At 46.0% G+C, this 19,747-nt stretch overlaps 2 protein-coding genes across 2 annotated transcripts in view; one reads left to right on the forward strand and one right to left on the reverse strand.

The window, feature by feature from the left end:
- The window catches only part of IFI35 (interferon induced protein 35), a 42,086-nt gene extending 29,037 nt beyond the window's left edge, over positions 1–13,049 (reverse strand). Inside the window, exons 1-3 of the mRNA XM_075846280.1 lie at positions 12,997–13,049; positions 6,126–6,181; positions 1,545–1,616 (exon numbers count right to left, since the gene is read on the reverse strand). Of these exons, the coding sequence (XP_075702395.1) occupies positions 1,545–1,616; positions 6,126–6,143 (90 nt within the window). The 5' untranslated portion in view covers positions 6,144–6,181; positions 12,997–13,049. The remainder of the gene's footprint in view (positions 1–1,544; positions 1,617–6,125; positions 6,182–12,996) is intronic.
- AARSD1 (alanyl-tRNA synthetase domain containing 1) overlaps positions 1–19,747 on the forward strand; it is a 76,408-nt gene that overhangs the window by 719 nt on the left and 55,942 nt on the right. The window lies entirely within an intron of this gene.

The following is a 19,747-nucleotide window of genomic DNA, read 5'->3' on the forward strand; positions in this document are numbered from 1 at the left end:
AGTGAAACCGTAAAGCTTATGTACCAAATATTGTAACCGTGAAGACTGTGCCTCTGCTGGAGTAAAGTGCTGTTCAGCATCTTATACCTGTGTTCCTCTGCGGGGCAGTAACCATCCTAAACCCTCTTCTACCTGTTACAAGCCGATCACAAAAATTTCAGTCTAGACTGCTTAAAGAGGCTCTGTCACCGCATTATAAATGCCCGATCTCCTACATAATGTGATCGGCGCTGTAATGTAGGTAACAGTGTTTTTGAGCAAGTTATGAACAATTTTAGTTTTATGCCAATGACTTTATTAATAGACAACTGGGCGTGTTTTTACTTTTTTACCAACTAGGCGTTGTACAGAGGAGTGTATGACGCTGACCAATCAGTAACCAATCAGCATCATACACTTCTCGCTATAAACTTTTAGCAGTACTCGCAACACAGCGTGATCTCGCGAGATCACGCTGTGCAGTCACATACTCCCACGTTAACGTTACCGAAGTGTCTTGAGAGTGAATAGACATCACCTCCAGCCAGGACGTGATGTCTATTCACACTCCCGACACTTCGGTAAAGTTTCTGTGAATGACAGCACGGTGTGATCTCACGCTGTGATGTATGAGTAAGTCCCACAGAAACTTTACCGAAGTTTGTGAACAGCAGTGACCATGGACAATTATTCTCATTGTTTCAATCCTCTACGTATGCTCCATGGATAATATGTGACCAGTATCCTGACAGTGAAAAAAATTGGAATGCTGTTTAGATCGGGAGTGCCCCTTTTCCTATCTATGTCCTGCCTAAAGGGGTTGGGATATAGAGAGAATCCCTGTATAAGCATCATAGAGGGGGAGCCCCGCTCGGGACCCACTACTATACGCCCAATGGGAGGGACACTCATGAAACGTCTTCTGTTCTAGCGGACAGCCAATTATCTGAATATTTATTTTCCTGGTTTACTAAAAATGCCTGGATGGCCGCAGCTTCCCCCTAGCAAAATTAGCTGTTTGCCAGAAGCCGGATCCAGGGTGACCAACTGATGGCCCCAGGGGCTGCATTCTGAAACGGGGAAGAAGACCCATCATGACTGAGTACACAATAGCTCATGGTCAATAGAGTGAAGGTCTTAAGAATTGGATGTACATAGATTATCTATGCTAGAATAGGAACGTGTTGTGTCAAGACTCATTGGGGGTTAGTAGAGTGGTGCGGGCGCATTGAGAGTCAAAAGTCGTAATGGGAATATTAGAGGGATCTGGGGAAACAACTGAAACAGAACATAGTATTCCTTGTAGGGCGGACTTATTTTGTGCGGGGTGTGAATATAGCTTTTGAACAAGTGCCTGGTGGCCTTTTCCCCATACTGTGTGACCTTCTGTTTTGTGGGGTATGAAGCAGTCCATAGGCCATACAATTAGATTGATCAAACCAGTTGCTACAGTTCCGTGTCACTGAATTAACATGTAAAAACAGAATTAGAAATATTTCCATGCCTTGTCTTATAGAGCAAATTTTATGACCGATCCCCAATGTTCTTGCATTGAAACACAGTACCTGCAACGTGCTAGGGCATCGAGTGCGAAGTCTTATCTTGATCTTCACTGGGGCGCCTCCATCAGAGGTCATCTGATAAATGAGATGTGTGTAAGCCTGAGCTAGATTATATACTTATATTGTATGTCAAGGTTGGATGGGATTGGTCATATTGTCCAGGCTTTCTTAAAGGAAAACCCAGGTTTCCCAATTGTAATTATTAACAATTATATTATGGAGAATTAAGAATAATTAATTAAGAAGTCTTCCTAATGCAGTGGTTCAAAACCAGGGCTCCCTAAAACCAGGTCTGGGGTTCCCCAGAAGGACTGATACTTTCACATGGGCCATGGTGATCTGATTTCAAACCTTGGTAGGGGCACAAGCAAAGCAGGTAACAAATCTTGACCAGAATATAAAATGCTTTATCCTTCCCTACATCTCGCTTCTTTGATGTAAGAATGTGAATAGTTGTTCCCTGGGAGTGGACACATTTAGGTCTAGATAACCCTACAATTTCTTCTTTGTGTTGATATCAATACCAGCAAGCATGAGATGGCAGGGGCATGGATGGAAAGTTGGGCATCACAGTAAAGTAAGTATAAGCAGCACTTTGGTTGAGGACTTCCTGGTGCACGTCAGCTGACGGGCTTGGTCCGACTCACCCTTACAATATCAACAAGCAAAGTCAAGAATTGGTACCAGCACTCAGTCAATACAGGAGGTGTATTTATTCCAACATGCGACATGTCGGCTGTAACAGGGCATGTGTCTCGCGTGCTTGCGGAGTGCAAACAAGCCAATCTATCTTAGCCTGGATATTTAGATACAGGGCTAGGGCAACAAACTGAATCTTGGTCCTGGGGAAAGAAAACTGAGCTAAACCTCTGGTAACTCAGCCTGAAAATGTATCTGACCACCTATGACTGACAGAGTAGACAACAGCTATGTCTCGCTCACAGTATGCGGATTCCTGTATCAGCGGCTGCACCTATGTGACCTTTAACCCCATTGCCCACGTTAGTAACCCACCCTGTGGGCCTAGATAACATGGATACTAGGATTGTAAAAGCCTAGATTCAACCTGGCAGGGATTTGCTGTATACAATTTACAAAACTCTGAGTCATTTACAGCATGCTTTACATAGTAGGTAGACAACTTTGACTAGCCCTTTTCATATGACGGAAGTATGCACAGATCCTATATTAACCCTTTCATGACCAAGCGTCATTGATGCCCCTGTGTCCAGGTCAAATTTTCCATGTCTGATATGCGCTTCTTTAAATGATAATATCTTTGCAACCCCTTTGAATATCAGAACTATTTTTACTTTTGTTTTTTGCAAGACTTGTGAGGCTTTCATTTTCTAGATTAGTTTTATTAAGTCCATGTTTTTAATTATTCACTTAAAAAAAACAATTTTTAGATATATATTCACACGACGTGAAACAAAAGGCAGTCAACAACGGATAAACTGTCAGCTTTTCATGGCTGTTTTGCATCAATGTGTCTCAGAATTTGAATCCATTTCCCAGACGTCTGACCATTTTTCACCGCCATTTGTCATGAGTTTTTCATGGACGTTAAAAAAATTTATGTATTTAATTTGTTAGGGTTTCTTTTTTTGTACCAGCCACCTGAAAACACCACAGAGCCCATGCAGATAGTGATGCAATACCACTGTAGATAGTGTCACATTGCCCACTATAAATAGTGCCACAGTGCCGACTGTAGATTGCGCCCACATAGTGCGTATGTAGATAGCGCAAGTGTCCCCTGTAGTTAGTGCCCATATGCCCATGTAGATAGATAGTGCCCATGTAGATAGTGCCGCACCCCCCTGTAGACCGCACCAAACCCCCTGTAGATAGCACTATCCTCCCTGCAGATAGCACCACGCCCCCTGTAGATAGCAGCACCCCACCTAAATGGCACCCCCTTCCTTTAAGTAGCACCACTGTTGCTCCCTGTAGCAGCAGAATCCATCTGGCCAGATTGATTCCACTCCTAGAGGGAGCCCCTGATGTTTCTGTCCATATATGACAAAACAAAGAAGTTCCACAGCACTGGACCACAGCTGGGTGCACGAATCGACTGGACCTGGTCCACGGTCCTCAATATCAGGCAGACAAAAATGGGTAGAGGCAGCATTTCCAAAAATAACAGCTCGGGTGAATAAAAAGCTGTTATTTTTGGAAGTGCTGCCTATGCCCATTTTTGTCTGTCTGTCCATATACGGACAGTGACGTTAGGGGTCAACTCTAAAAGTGGAATCCTCGGCCGACACTGAGGATTCCGCTACTGGAGAACCCCCTGGCGTCACTATCCAAATATGGACAGTGACGTCAGCGGCTCTCTCTAGGAGTGGAATCCCCGGTGTCAGATTGCTTTCTGTCTGGGATTCCTCTCTTAGAGAGAGCCCCTGATGTGACTATCCAAATTGACAGTGACATCAGGGGCTCTCTCTAGAAGCCTAATCCCTGGCACAGAGCGATCTCATAGAGGGGATTCTGCTCCTAGTGGGAGTTTAGGTGGCGCTATCGACCGTGGGAAGGGGGGGTTCGATGGTATCAACAGCAGGGGGGTTGCTGTCTATAGGGGGGGGCACTATTTACAGTGGGTATGGAGCCAATGGCTACCTCTAGGAGGGGAATCCCCGGCCAGAGCGCTGGCCGTGGATTCCGCTCCTGGAGGAAGCTTAGATAGCGCCACACATAACCCCCTGTAGATAGCGCTATCTACAGTGGGGGGTGTATTCCAGGGCTCTTAAAGCCCCGCAGACATAAGAGTGCAGTGCTGCTCACATTGAAGCAGCACTGCACTCTTTAAATCCCGCTCCAGGCTGTCAACGTCCAGATACGTGCAAACTGCACGGGGCATCGACGACAGTTGGAACGTATATAGCCGTATGCCAATCATGAATGGGTTAATTAGACTAAGTATATAATAACATTCCTTTAATCGAAAATCCAATAGTCTAGGAATTCTGATACTCTGCCATTTGTTTCAAACGCAGAAACACAAAATATCGAAATTTCACAATAGCAAAAGACAGATCAGTAATAACCATATAGAGACCAAGAGCGTACATACCATGTTCCGAAATGGGGTGTTGCTTAAAGGTTCCAAAGTGTGCAAAAGTTTGCCACAAAAAACGATGTCGGAAACTATGGGTCCTAATACACGGCCCGACGTGGGCAATGAAAACGGGCGCCGACCAACAAGGCAGCTCGTTGATCAGGGCCTATTTGCTCCTTTCACAAGGAGCTATGATCAGTAATGCATGGGGACGAGCGAGAGCTGCTATAATCACTCGTCCCCATACATTTCTATCATGTCGGCAGTACAGCTTCCTGTTTACACAGGCAAATGTGCTGCCGGCAACGATAATATTTTGTGCTGCATAAACTATACAATCAGCTGATAATCGCGCAAATGTTTCCCCGTTCATCGGCTGATCGTCGCCCTGTTTACACAGGGCAATGATCGGGAACGAGCGTTCATATGACCGCTCGTTGCCCGATCATTGGCTTGTGCAAAATGAAAGGACCTTTCACCTGCCCATACAAGTGCAGCTAAGTGCAGCATGTAATAGGCAGGACTGTACAAACCGTGTTTCCGTATACATTTTTTTCCTATCTTTCTCCGTTATTTAGATATCTGTGCCATTGTATTTGGCGCCCGATATTTAAATAACACCCTGAACTGTCAATGGGGCGTGTAATTGGCAAGGGGGCGTGTAACATCGCTGTGACACTGTCCAATCTGCTACGGATAGTGACACAGCAAGAGCTGGAGAGAGGAGAGCGTGTGCGCGTGGATGCGGAGCTCCTGCCGCCACCACGGAATAGAAGAAGAATGTGAATTCTTCTTCTTCTTCTGTTCCATGGCAACGAGAGTATCTTCGGCAGCGGCATCGGAGCTGTGCGCCCATGCTCTCGCGCACTCTTCAGACAAGGACGACAAGACTCGAGAGATCACACAATCTTGTTCAGCTTGTCTGCCGAGAGCTGAAGAGTGAGAGCGTGCGCGCACACGCTCTCCTCTCTCCAGCTCTTGCTGTGTCACTATCCATAGCTGATTGGACAGGGTCACAGCGATAGAAACACGCCCCCTTGCCAATTACACGCCCCATTGACAGCTCAGGGGGTTATTTAAATATTGGGCGCCAAATATAACGGCACCAATATCTAAATAACGGAGGAGGATAGGAATTTTTTTAATAGTGAGACAGGGTACAGCCCTGCCTATTACATGGAGCACTCAGCTGCACCATGTAGATATAGGCAGGTGAAAGGTTCTCTTTAAGTTTACGCTATCTGAATCTTAGACAGAATTAGTAAATCAGTCCCATTGTTTCGTGAGATCCCACATTATGGAGGTATTGTCCCCTAGAAGAACTGCTATATGGCGGCACACAGGATCCTTGCTGGCCTGTAATATGGACTTGTAGAGACTGTGTGTGCTGTCGTACAGGCTTCATCCACCTACAAACTACCTGCCTGCTTATGAGGTCAACCTCCTTTAGCATAAAAAGTGTCACAATAAAATATTTTATACCGGAGCGAGAAGAAGGAATGCAAATGTTTCTTTTATTTTACCTTATTTTCGAACGCCATCTTAGTATCTGCAGGGTGACAACTGACAACTAGGATACCTGTAATTGGGATAAATTAGAAATCAGTTTAGTATGAAAGTAATTTACATATTTACTTACATAAATGTTTTTAAATCAAATAAAACGTTCTTATCTAGGCTTTAGATTATTTGAGCAGCTATTTTAAGTTTCGATCAGGTATTCAAAATGCATATACACTAGTAATAGACTAACGTCACCATTATGGCCACTACACCCGGACCTGCTGCAGTTCTACTGAACCGGACTTAGATCGCCATACTACATCCGCTATACTGGGACCCCCCACGGTTCTACTGAACCGGACTTAGATCGCCATACTACACCCGCTATACTGGGACCCCCCACGGTTCTGCTGAAATGTACTCAGATCGCCATACTACACCCGCTATACTGGGACCCCCACGGTTCTGCTGAAATGTACTCAGATCGCCATACTACACCCGCTATACTGGGACCCCCACGGTTCTGCTGAAATGTACTCAGATCGCCATACTACACCCGCTATACTGGGACCCCCACGGTTCTGCTGAAATGTACTCAGATCGCCATACTACACCCGCTATACTGGGACCCCCACGGTTCTGCTGAAATGTACTCAGATCGCCATACTACACCCGCTATACTGGGACCCCCCACGGTTCTGCTGAAATGTACTCAGATCGCCATACTACACCCGCTATACTGGGACCCCCACGGTTCTGCTGAAATGTACTCAGATCGCCATACTACACCCGCTATACTGGGACCCCCACGGTTCTGCTGAAATGTACTCAGATCGCCATACTACACCCGCTATACTGGGACCCCCCACGGTTCTGCTGAAATGTACTCAGATCGCCATACTACACCCGCTATACTGGGACCCCCACGGTTCTGCTGAAATGTACTCAGATCGCCATACTACACCCGCTATACTGGGACCCCCCACGGTTCTGCTGAAATGTACTCAGATCGCCATACTACACCCGCTATACTGGGACCCCCACGGTTCTGCTGAAATGTACTCAGATCGCCATACTACACCCGCTATACTGGGACCCCCACGGTTCTGCTGAAATGTACTCAGATCGCCATACTACACCCGCTATACTGGGACCCCCCACGGTTCTGCTGAAATGTACTCAGATCGCCATACTACACCCGCTATACTGGGACCCCCACGGTTCTGCTGAAATGTACTCAGATCGCCATACTACACCCGCTATACTGGGACCCCCCACGGTTCTGCTGAAATGTACTCAGATCGCCATACTACACCCGCTATACTGGGACCCCCACGGTTCTACTGAAATGGCCATAGATCACTATACTACACCCACGGACTGAATATGGAGGCTTAAATGCGGCTGCATTATGGCCGATATATTGTTTTAACCATTACGGGGATTTTGAGTGCACTCGCCTTTTTAATATTACCATTTATTTTGATAGAGAGTAAACGTGAAGCCACAGTTCCATGCTGCCAAGAATAGGGACCATCCTTCTCCTTAGAAGTGGTGGGGGTCCCAACGTATAGAGTCCCAGCAACCATGCTTATAAATAGCCTTACAAATGACAAGTATATCTCTTTTTCAAGAAGCAATAGTAATAGGTAGTCTGTAACACTACATGTATAAAGCAGACTAGAACTCCATCTAAAACATTCCTCTCTGTTCCCCGCACAGTCGGTGCTCGGGAGTGGCGCTGTGCAGGAGAAATGCTGCAGTAACCTCAGTCAGATCATTCTGCCGATTGGCGGGGTCGCAGAGGTTGAACCCCGCCCCCCCCCCCCACTGATTATGTATTGGAATAACCTAGCGATCTGCCATGACATGTTAGGAGTACCCCTTTAAGTCATTCTTACATTGAATTACTATTAGTTAAATGTTCCAGAGCTCTGTTGTTTGACTGTGGATAGGTCGTTGTGCCAAATTTCGTAGAGAAAACTAGGTTACGACTCTGTTCACACTTGCATCATAGTTTCTGTTTATAAGGGAACACATAGTTTTAGTTGGAAACCACAACACATATCAAGATCCATCGCACAATGGACCCAGATTGACTTGGGGACCAATGTGGTCTCTCGGGTTCTGCAGAGGTGTCGTTTTTACCGGTAAAATAGCGATTTATGCACTGATCCTCCAAAGCAGATGGACCCAGGTGTTACATTAAAGTCTATAGTCAAATCTAAAAAGCACTGCGTACTGGTTAGTGGCGTTTTTTAGGTCAGTGGCAGTTTTTTCAAAACGCAGCATGCTCTGAACCTTTTTTTCTATACAAAATTACACTAAATAAAAATGCCATAAAAGAAATTGTTACATTTTTAAAAAAACACTGGCGTTTTAAAATGCCTGTTTTCATGCATTAGAGGATGCCAGAAAGCAATCTGTGTGTGAAGGAAGCCTAAGATTTACTTACTTGTTGCAGGATTTCGGTAGCTGATGCAATGAGTGAAATCCGCGGCTACATTCCACGGCAAAATCAACAAAATCCACATGTAACAATGCAGATTCCACTGTGGATTATGGTACGGATTTTTCAGCCGGTTACACAGTATCATTTTTTTGCGACGTGTGAACCCAGCCTTATAATTGTCATTCTTTTCTGATTATCTCTTGTGTTTGGCTTAAAAAATTGCCACAAAAACTGAATGTGTGATTCCAGCCTAACACGGCAGCATTAGGGTATGTGCACACACACTAATTACGGACGTAATTCTGGCGTTTTTGCCCCAAATTACGTCCGAAAAATGCGCCTCAATAGCGTTGACAAACATCTGCCCATTGAAAGCAATGGGCAGACATTTGTCTGTTCACACGAGGCGTATATTTACGCGCCGCTGTCAAATGACGGCGCGTAAATAGACGCCTGCGTCAAAGAAGTGACCTGTCACTTCTTGGGGCGTAATTGGAGCCGTTATTCATTAACTCCAATGAATAGCAGCGCCGATTACGTCCGTAATGGACGCGGCGTTCAAGCGCCTGCACATGCCGTTACGGCTGAAATTACGGTGATGTTTTCAGGAGGAAACATCCCCGTAATTTCAGCCGTTACGGACGCTGTCGTGTGAACATACCCTTAGAGTATGTTCACACGGCTTATTTTCAGCCGTTTTTCTGGCCGTAAACGCCCAAAAAAATGGCTGAATATACGGAAGCTGAATGCCTCCAAACATCTATCCATTCATTTCAATGCAAAAGACGGCGTTTCGCTCCGATGGGGCGTTTTTTTTACGCGCCCATTTGAAAAAACGGCACGTAAAAAAACGCGCTGTAAAAACAAGTATGTCACTTCTTGAGCGGTTTTTCATTGTCTCAATAGAAATACAGCTCCAAAAACGTCCGTAAAAAACATTTGTGGTTTTAAAAACGGCTGAAAATCAAAGGTTGTTTTCCCTTGATACCGGTAACAGCAACGTATTTTACAGCCGTTTTTGTTAAGTGTGTGAACATAGCCTTATGTGTCATTATTTATAAGCCAAAATCAGGATCCGATCCAAAACATGAAAGAGGTCACTTCACTCTTGGCTTAAAAATATGAATGCAAAATACTGCCCAAAATTCTGCCATGTGAGGGAGGTTCAGTATCCACAATCAGAAAATTAGAGGTGTTCGATCTGATCATGGCGGGGGCTACTATTTATGAAAAGAGATGGAGAAAGGAGATTTACTAAGCCTGATGAACAGTCAGCTGCGCATCGTTTACACAGGGCAATGATGGGGAAGGAGCGCTAATATGAACACTCGTTTGCCCGATCATTGGCCTGTATAAAAGTCTCCAGCATGCTGAGCAAGTTGTGATAAATTTATCCTACTCTGTGCACCAATTTCTACAGACCCATAAATCCATGTACCCTAGCGCTCTAAGGCCAGATTCACACGAACGTTGCGTTTTTGCGCGCGCAAACAACGCAGCGTTTTGCGAGCGCAAAAACCATTTGACAGCTGCGTGTGTCATGCGTGTCTGATGCGCGGCTGCGTGATTTTCGCGCAGCCGGCATCATAGAGATGAGGCTTGTCAACGCCCGTCACTGTCCAAGGTGCTGAAAGAGCTAAATCTTTCAGCACCCTCGACAGTGAATGCCGAACACAACAGCGAAAAACCTGTAAAAAAAAAGATAAAGTTCCTACTTACCGAGAACTTCCCGGCCGTTGCCTTGGTGACGCGTCCTTGGTGACGCGTCCTTGGTGACGCGCCTCTCTTGACATCGGGCCCCACCTCCCTGGATGACGCAGCAGTCCAAGTGACCGCTGCAGCCTGTGATTGGCTGCAGCCTGTGCTTGGCCTGTGATTGGCTGCAGCCTGTGCTTGGCTGGAGCTGTCACTTGAACTGAAGTGTCATCCCGGGAGGTCGGACTGCAGGAAGGAGACAGGAGTAATCGGTAAGTTAGAACTTCGTTTTTTTTTACAGGTTAATGTATTTTGGGATCGCAAGTCACTGTCCATGGTGCTGAAACAGTTTAACTCTTTCAGCACCATGGACAGTGACTATCTCCTGACGTCGCGTACCGATAATTTTTTTGCCGGGATCGGCCAAAACGACTTTGGCCGAACCCGGTGAAGTTCGGTACGCTTGTCCGGCTTCGCTAATCGCAAAGACACTCCGTTTGGATGTTCGGAAACAGAAAAGCACGTGGTGCTTTTCGGTTTTCATTCATCCTTTTCACTGCTGTTGCGCGAATCACGCTCGTCCCACGGAAGTGCTTCCGTGTGGTGCGCGTGATTTTCACGCACCCATTGACTTCAATGGGTGCGTGATGCGCGAAATACGCAGAGTTATTGAACCTGTCGCGCTTTTTGCGCAGCAGACAAACGCTGCGCAAAAAGCACGGACTGTCTGTACTGCCCCATAGACTTGTATTGGTCCATGCGTGCCGCGTGAAAACCACGCGGCCCGCACGGACCGAATACACGCTCGTGTGAATCCCCCCTAAGGCTGGGTTCACACGACCTATTTTCAGGCATAAACGAGGCGTATTATGCCTCGATTTACGCCTGAAAATACGGCTCCAATACGTCGGCAAACATCTGCCCATTCATTTGAATGGGTTTGCCGACGTACTGTGCCGACGACCTGTAATTTACGCGTCGTCGTTTGACAGCTGTCAAAAGACGACGTGTATAATTACAGCCTCGTCAAAAGAAGTGCAGGGCACTTCTTGGGACGTTTTTGGAGCCGTTTTCTCATAGACTCTATTGAAAACAGCTCCAAAAACGGCCGAAAAAACGGCGCGAAAAAAACAGCGAAAAACGTGAGTTGCTCAAAAAACGTCTGAAAATCAGGGGCTGTTTTCCCTTGAAAACAGCTCCGTATTTTCAGACGTTTTTGGCTCAGCGTGTGAACATACCCTAAGGCTGGGTTCACACTACCTATTTTCAGACATAAACGAGGCGTATTATGCCTCGTTTTACGTCTGAAAATAGGGCTACAATACGTCGGCAAACATCTGCCCATTCATTTGAATGGGTTTGCCGACGTACTGTGCCGACGACCTGTCATTTACGCGTCGTCGTTTGACAGCTGTCAAACGACGACGCGTAAAAATACAGCCTCGTCAAAAGAAGTGCAGGACACTTCTTTGGACGTTTTTGGAGCGGTTTTCTCATAGACTCCAATGAAAACAGCTCCAAAAACGGACGTAAAAAACGCAGCGAAAACGGTGCGAAAAACGTTTTTGGTCACTACGTGTGCACATACCCTAACAATGCATAATAAATCTCCCCCATTATTTGAAGATGGACACTCGCCCTCACATCCGCACAAATATCTTTCCCTTCATAAATGTATTACCACGTCCGTAAATTCCAAACGATTACAATATAACAGTATTTAACATTTCAAGCTCCAGAATTCGCTGTGTTTTGGTCACTTTTACTGTCAAAAATTTTTTAATAAAAAGGAGATAAAAAAGTTGTATGTACAAAAAAATAAATGGTACAAAAAAAAAAACTACAGCTCATCCCGCAAAAACTAAGCCCCCCCCCCCCCCACTGCTCAATCTACCGCGCGGTGAAAGCCAATTACACCCCATAAGGATTTTTTTTTTTGTCTCTCAGTACATTATATGGTAATAAATAGAAACTCCTATCGCAAAAAAATAAGCATTCACATCACTCAATTGATGGAAAAATAAAAAAAAGTTATGGCTCTTGGAAGTGGGGAGTGGAAAACGAAAATGAAAAAATGTAAAATGGCTTTGACTTTAAGGGTATGTGCACACACACTAATTATGTCCGAAAAATGCGCCTCGATAGCCTTGACAAACATCTGCCCATTGAAAGCAATGGGCTGACGTTTGTCTGTTCACACGAGGCGTATATTTACGCTCCGCTGTCAAATGACGCCACGTAAATAGACGCCCGCGTCAAAGAAGTGACCTGTCACTTCTTGGGGCGTAATTGGAGCCGTTATTTATTGATTCCAATGAAAAGCAGCGCCAATTACGTCCGTAATGGACGCGGCGTTCAAGCGCCTGCACATGCCGTTACGGCTGAAATTACGGGGATGTTTCCTCCTGAAAACATCCCCATAATTTCAGCCGTTACGGACGCTGTCGTGTGAACATACCCTAAGGGGTTAAAGGGACCTGTCAGGTCTTTTATGGTATGTATCATAGAATAGAGGGAGGGGGTTCAGATCCAGCACTTCATAGAATTGTATCATGTAAACGCTGCCCAGACCCCCCCCCCCTTCCCCCCCCTTCTGCACGCTGACTGACCGCATAGAAGCGCTACAGTGTGCACGTGAATCTATGAACGGACGATACGGGGCTTTTCTAGATGATCGGTGGTTTGGAGATTCTTTGTATACAATATTATGATTTGGCATTAGTCAATAAATGAGGGGTGCTTACGGGGTGACCGACCAGAATAGAATCCTTGGACTGATGTCGATCGTGATATCGGAATAAATAGTTACATAATTTCCGTACCTCTCCCCGGTCGGCTCTGCTGTGTCGTCTAGTTCGTGTCACGTGCAGACTTTCACTTTCACTTCTCTTGCAGGAAGATCTTTGCCCCGTGCGGCGCTTCCTGCATTCAGCGGTCGGTCTTTATGTACAGGGAAAAGTCATGGTCCCCCCAATTTCAGATGTCCACGCCCACGGCCACGCGATCCTGACATCCCCTCCCTACAGATCTACTGAAGAGACCTGTGATCTCCATAGAACTGCGGGATGTCCCGGGGACGTGGCCGGAAGAAATGACAGCCGTCTGTATGTCCTCGTAGCTCCACAACTCGTAGAGAAAGCGCTCATTGTCTACACCTCTACAGAATGAAGAATCTAAGGGCATGTTCACACAGGGCAGGTAACGCTGCGGAAAAGTCAGCAGCGTAGACGACCCAAAACACGCAGCAAAATCTACCCGAATATTCGGACCAAATGGTGACTGAATTTGGTGCGCATATTCGGCTGGATCCATCACTGCGTAAACATCGCCAGAAAAAAACGGGGCTATGTTTACCTCTCCTGACACGGACTCTTCCAGCTGGACTCCTTTGATTATGTTTTGTCACATGTGACCACTTTAGCTTGTGATTGGCTTGGAACCCCCTCTATTAGGCTGGATTTTTACGGGACGGTGCTTTTCCCTAACAAAATCCACACGTGTTTTGTGCGTTTTCTGCTGCGGTTTTCACCCCCTCCCCATATGAAAAGGCTGAAATCCGCAGAGGACATCCAGAAGAAAATGAGCAGGCTGCAGTTATTAAAATACGAAACATATTCTGATTTCCATTCGCAAAACGATCAGCAGGATGTGGATGAGTTTTGTTCAAATCTCATGTATGACACGGCTGGGGCTGTAACCCGCTGCGGATTTTCCACACACAGAATCTGCAGCATTTCCGTCTTGTGTGAATTCAGCCTTAGGGCTTGTCTACATGTAACGGAATTGATGCAGAAAATTTCTGCAGCAATTCCGTTGAAAAAAGCACTTTCCGCTGTGGCAAAACTGCACTATTTCCTGCAGAAAATGGTGCATGTTTTGCTGCGTTTTTCTCAATGTTGGGAGATTGTGACATCTCTGAAAAACGCAATTCAGTCACTTTCTGCAGAAGGAATTGACACGATGCGGTCCGAAAAATACGCACCGCAGGTCAATTTCTGCTCTGAATATTTACGCAGCGTGTGGATGAGATTTGTTGAATCTCACCCACTTTGCTGCTACTGTATTCTCATGCATATTTTACGTCTGCAATCCCGGACGGAAAAAACGCAGCAATTCTGCTACGTGTGGACGAGCCCTTAGTATTAGCCTGAGTGGAGCTCATTAATACATTTCACCTGTAACGTCCGTGCCAGTGCCGTTTTGCCCATAGTAACACCTCTTGCACACGACCGAGTTCAGTGCTGTGAAAAGCAGCCACGTTCGGGCCGTGATGGCAGGAGTCCATTTCACCGGGCCCAGGAAATCCGGGCGACATACGGACCGTTTTCTGCGTGCAAGAGCTGTAACATAACGGTCAGCAGCGTTGGCAATTGGTTAGCGCAACCACCTGGTGTTACTCATCACTAGACTCAAATTCACTGTAACCTGAGGCCTCACGCACACATCCTTCACATGTGTAAACCGGATACGTGCGTCCGTTGTGACATGTGTGGTTTCCGTTGTCACTCCACATCTGTTCCGTTTTAAACCAATGTTTATGTGTTGAATGCAGGGAACCTTGGCACGCCCGGATCTGTGAAAAACAGACAGCACGCAGATGCCTTCCGTGTGCCATCCGTTGTTTTGACTGACCCATAGGCTTCAAATGGGCAAGACACACACTGAACAACAGACAGACGTGGGACATATTCTAGAACGCACAGAACCGTTAAAACAACAGCCGTGTGCATGGCCCCGTAGAAATGAATGCGCCGTGTGCGATCTGTTAAAAAACAAAAAACTAATCGTACCCTGAAGAAAATAACTGAAGCTGGTATGAGGCCTAAATCTATATCTTACAATGACCCCCAGCAAGTTGTACAATCAGACAACGGACGAAAAATGGTTGTACCCCTTTTATTTACACACGGAAGGACATACAACACATTCATGTATAGTGAGCTCATAGATACTGTATAACTGACCTAACAAAAGACACGTTAATATTTATTGTTACCCTCACAGGACAGCGTGGAAATGAGGCAATCAAGTCTTTGTTTTACTGTATTCACCCCCACAGCCACCCACTCTCTCTCACACACACACACCCACCCTGCTTTGCCTGGCACTAGAGTGGTGTCACAGGCTGTTGCCAGTGTCCTGACTTACAGCATGTTGCACAGCAACATCTGCTGCCTAAACATGGAACTACATGACATTGTAGAATGGTGAACAGGAAACATATACCAACATGGAAGGCAGCAATTTTATTTTAATACAGATATTTATTTAATGTTTATTGTACTTTATGTGGAATGTAACAAAGATCATGTTTGTGCTTATTGGGACTAAGGCCTCATTCACACGACAGGGTTTCCCGGCCGGGTGCCGGCAGTTCATAAATCGGCCGGCACCCGGCTGCATTAGGAATAATAGACCCCTAATGGGGCTATTCACACGACCGATTTTTTTGACAGCCGGGAAAACCGGCCATCAAAAAATAGGACATGCTCTATTTTCGGCCGGGTACCCAGCCCCCATAGAAGTCTATGGGGCCGGGTAATACACGGCCATCACCGGGATGTGTCCCGAGTGATGGCCGGGTTTTCCGTCGCTTGCGCTCTATCTTCTCCTCCTCACAGCGCAGAGTGCATGTGAGGAGGAGGAGTTGATGCCATTCGGACGAATGGCTGTACACTGTGTGGGAGGGCCGGGGTGTACAGCAGGTGGAAGGGAGCGCTGCGCTGGCTTGCTTCCCCTGCTTGTTTTAAAAGCGCCCTGGCCCCGCGACACCTTCGATGGCGCCGCTAGCAGCTGCTGCTACTACTACTACTGCAGCGACGCCACTATAGCAGAGCAGGGAGGTATCTCCCCGCTCTATGTGCTAGCCCCACTTTAGCTCCTTGAAGGAGCGGAATCCCCGTGTTTTCGGGGATTCCGCTCCTGGACAGAGCGCTTGATGTCTGTCCAGTGACATCAGGGGAAACTCCTGAAGCGGAATCCCCGAACACATGGGGATTCCCCTTCAGGAGTTGCCGCTGATGTCACTGTCCAGATCTGCCCGGCCCAGATGCAAAACTTTATGCAAACCGGCCAGGCAAAATGATTTTACCGGCCAACACTCGGGCGGGACCCGGTCGTGTGAATCCCGCCTCACAGTACATGTGAATCTATGACCAAACATACTTATTCTTCTTTGATGTGCAAGAAGCTTTCAAACAAAGGGGAACGTAGTGTATTTCGCTAAAACAGGCTTAATATTTAAAAAAAAAAAGAAAAAAGAAAAATGGATATGGATGTATAGCAGTCTGAATGAGGTCTGATGGGCTGGTATGTGTATACATATACATACGCACGCTAAACGTAGGGAAAAGCCGCGAATAGGGCCTATGCTGTTAGAATTTCTGCCAATTCGCTTATTAACGGTTTCCAGTAAAATAACCGTGAATACAGCGCAGAATTAGAACACACGTTATAAACACAAGTAATGCAAATGTATTTACTAAACTGCTTATGTAGATTTAAACCTATGTAAAAAAGGGCGATCAAATGTGAAGAACCTCGCTGGTAGGGCTGGCCAATTATGATAATCACAATTAATTGAACATGTAACCTCGATTACGATTAGTGAACGATTATTTAGGCCACACCCTTTTTGCATGCTCCACCATTGAATTAATATTTAACTGAACTTAGATTTCAATTTTTTTTCGATTAATTGCCCAGCCCTATGTGGAGCATAGACAGCAGAGCACGAGTCAGTCTCCATCTATACAGTATTAACAACGGGAAGTCTGCGCGGCTGCGTTCGCCAGATACAATACATGGAAGAGGCAGTACAATGAAACACCCATCATCCAAGGAAGAGGATCCGTCACTAGTTAGTAATGCCCAATCTCCTAGCCAATAGCCACCAACTCACTGATAATCGTGAAAATACTGTCCAAAAACATTTGTTAAGAGTTCTGAGTTTTATTTGTAAATATGCAAACGAGCCTTTATTAGATAAGTGGGAGGTAACAGCAGCGATTCCTGAGGTGGAGCCTCCTCACAGCCTCTGACCTATCAGCATGAAGCTGCTTCACACAGTGTGAGAGACTGAGGCTGGAGGGAAGGGGGATCGCTACAACCTGGACCATCTACAACAGCGGTTCTGGTGACATACGTAAAATGAGATTCTAATCTTTCATATACAAAAAAGCAGGCCATACTTACTAAATGGGCAGGTTAACACCTGCTCCCAATAGGAGGAAGACAAGTCACGAACACTAGATGGGGGGGGGGGTGCTCAGGTACAATATGCCAGCAATATCCACTCCCGCTAGCCTTAAGGGGAGTGGCTGCTCAGTGTCATCACTGCACACAACCAAAGCTGCAAAAAAATGTCGGCCACACGGCGTAGTGTATCTTGCCGGATCACAGCCGATTAGTCACGCCCATAACTATTGGATCAGGCGGCGGCCCTGCACTCCACACAATGGCACACTATTGTCCCCCAGGATTATGAGACCTGGCTGCCCCCTGAAAAAAGTATACCTGATAAACATGAGGTATTAGTTGATATTTTGCCAAAATACGCAGGACTCACAACCCACTCTAAAGGTCCTCACCGTATGTCCCATTTTTCGGTGAATTCATTTTTCATATGGCACCAGGATCGCAGTTCTAGCTGTGACACACGTTACAAACACCTACTTACTGTCCATACGCAAGAAAAATAATTCATTGCCAACTACGAGCAGGCAATAGATTTGCACAAATTTCTAGCATAAACTAGAATTCATTTGTCAGGCCCTGGGTGGTTCCATCTCCTTCCAAAAAAAGCCCTGCCCACTTTTAAAAGTGGAAAGAGTGGTAGGAAAAAAAAAGTCAAATGACAGGCAGAATAACTTGCAACTTCCCACGAGGCAGAGCTTCAAAGGAGTACAAAGATGGCAGACCTGGGGACTTCATTAGGCCCCCATAACAAACGTAGTCACCGGCTGATCCCGTCACGCGTGCCGGGGGGGGGGGGGGGGGGAGAGAATGCTGTGTTCGAGAGGGTGCCCCCGATTCTAACAATTTAAATGCCTCGGATGTGATTTACCACAAAATTTAAGATGTAAAGCGGGCAGAGTCAGTGATCTTTGATTCCACCCATTGCAGTGAGGTGTCTGCTGTACAACACAACCGCCACCCGCTGAGTATGAGCTCAGCCCGTTCCATACTTCCCCTTAACGGCTACCGCATACTAGTACGTGGTATGTCGTTAAGGGGTTAAGGACACAGTCACAAGTGTGTTAGCCACAGATCAGCACCCTTACCACAAACTGCAACTGTGCAGAGGTCATTTAGAACACCCCCTTACATGCCTATTTAATGAGAAATCTGCAGCTTTCTTATACACCTTGTATCCATTCCTCACCACTTAAGATCTCTGCTTCCGGTCAGTGAACGGGACAGCCTAAAAACAGTCATGATCATTGGTGGTTCACACAAGTGCATGTCTTATTCAGTGGATCAGAGCTCTTAATGGGAGTCAGCAGCGCAGTAACAGGACAGGTTTTGAGAATCTGGACCATTTACTGCAAAAATCTTGAATGGACCAAAAATAAAACTAATTAAATTAACAAGCTGCATAAAATGAATAAACTACATTTACGGTTTTGGTTACATCAGCAGTAGATCTCGACTATGTTCTTCATATAACACTGCCATTTTTAGGTTTTATTATACAGGTTATTTCATCAAGTGTGACAACTGGAAGATCAGCCATATCGGTTATTACATTTTAGCTTCTGAGAAATTGATGCTTATAGCGGGTTGTCCAGTTTGGGGGAAGTTTTCATACGGATGACTCATCCACAGGATAGGTAATCAGTATATGATCGGTGAGGGTCAGACACCTGGACCAATCAGCTATCGCTGCTTCCGGGTGCTGGAAGCTGTGCAGGTTCTGTGCCGGTAACAGATCGCTTTAGTGAAATTCACTTGCATAGGAGCAGAGGTGCAGTATGGTCACTATACAGTGTACGGAGCCTTCGGCCTCCAGCACCCGGAAGCAGTCTGAAAACGGATCAGAGCGGAGTCCCGGTGTCTGACCCTCACCAATCACATACGGATGACCTATCCTGTGGATGGGTCATCAGTATAAATAACAGCCCCCAAGCTGCACAACCCCCTTTAATTTACATCCTCAGCAACTTGTGTTATAAACGCGCCATTTGTTACGGGCGGAGAAAGTTAGAGAAATCTGTCTGCACTAATTGGCACACCAGAGTCTCATACGTGACCAACAGGTGCTTTATGTTTGGAGATCTCTTCACAGCAATGCTTCTATAGTGAAGAAAAGCTCTGTACATATAGCATTCGATGGTACGTGCAGATTTGTACACCATCTAATAGAAATAACCTGTATAAGCAATGCTGAGGTACATTAAAGGCCCCATGCACATCTAAACGTTCGCTTTTACATCCGTGTGCCTAAGACCATAATGACCTTTAACCAGAAATTACCACAGCTGAACACTGTCCCAA

The sequence above is a fragment of the Rhinoderma darwinii genome, chromosome 13, assembly GCF_050947455.1.
Source record: "Rhinoderma darwinii isolate aRhiDar2 chromosome 13, aRhiDar2.hap1, whole genome shotgun sequence".
In the NCBI taxonomy this organism is placed as follows: domain Eukaryota; kingdom Metazoa; phylum Chordata; class Amphibia; order Anura; family Rhinodermatidae; genus Rhinoderma; species Rhinoderma darwinii.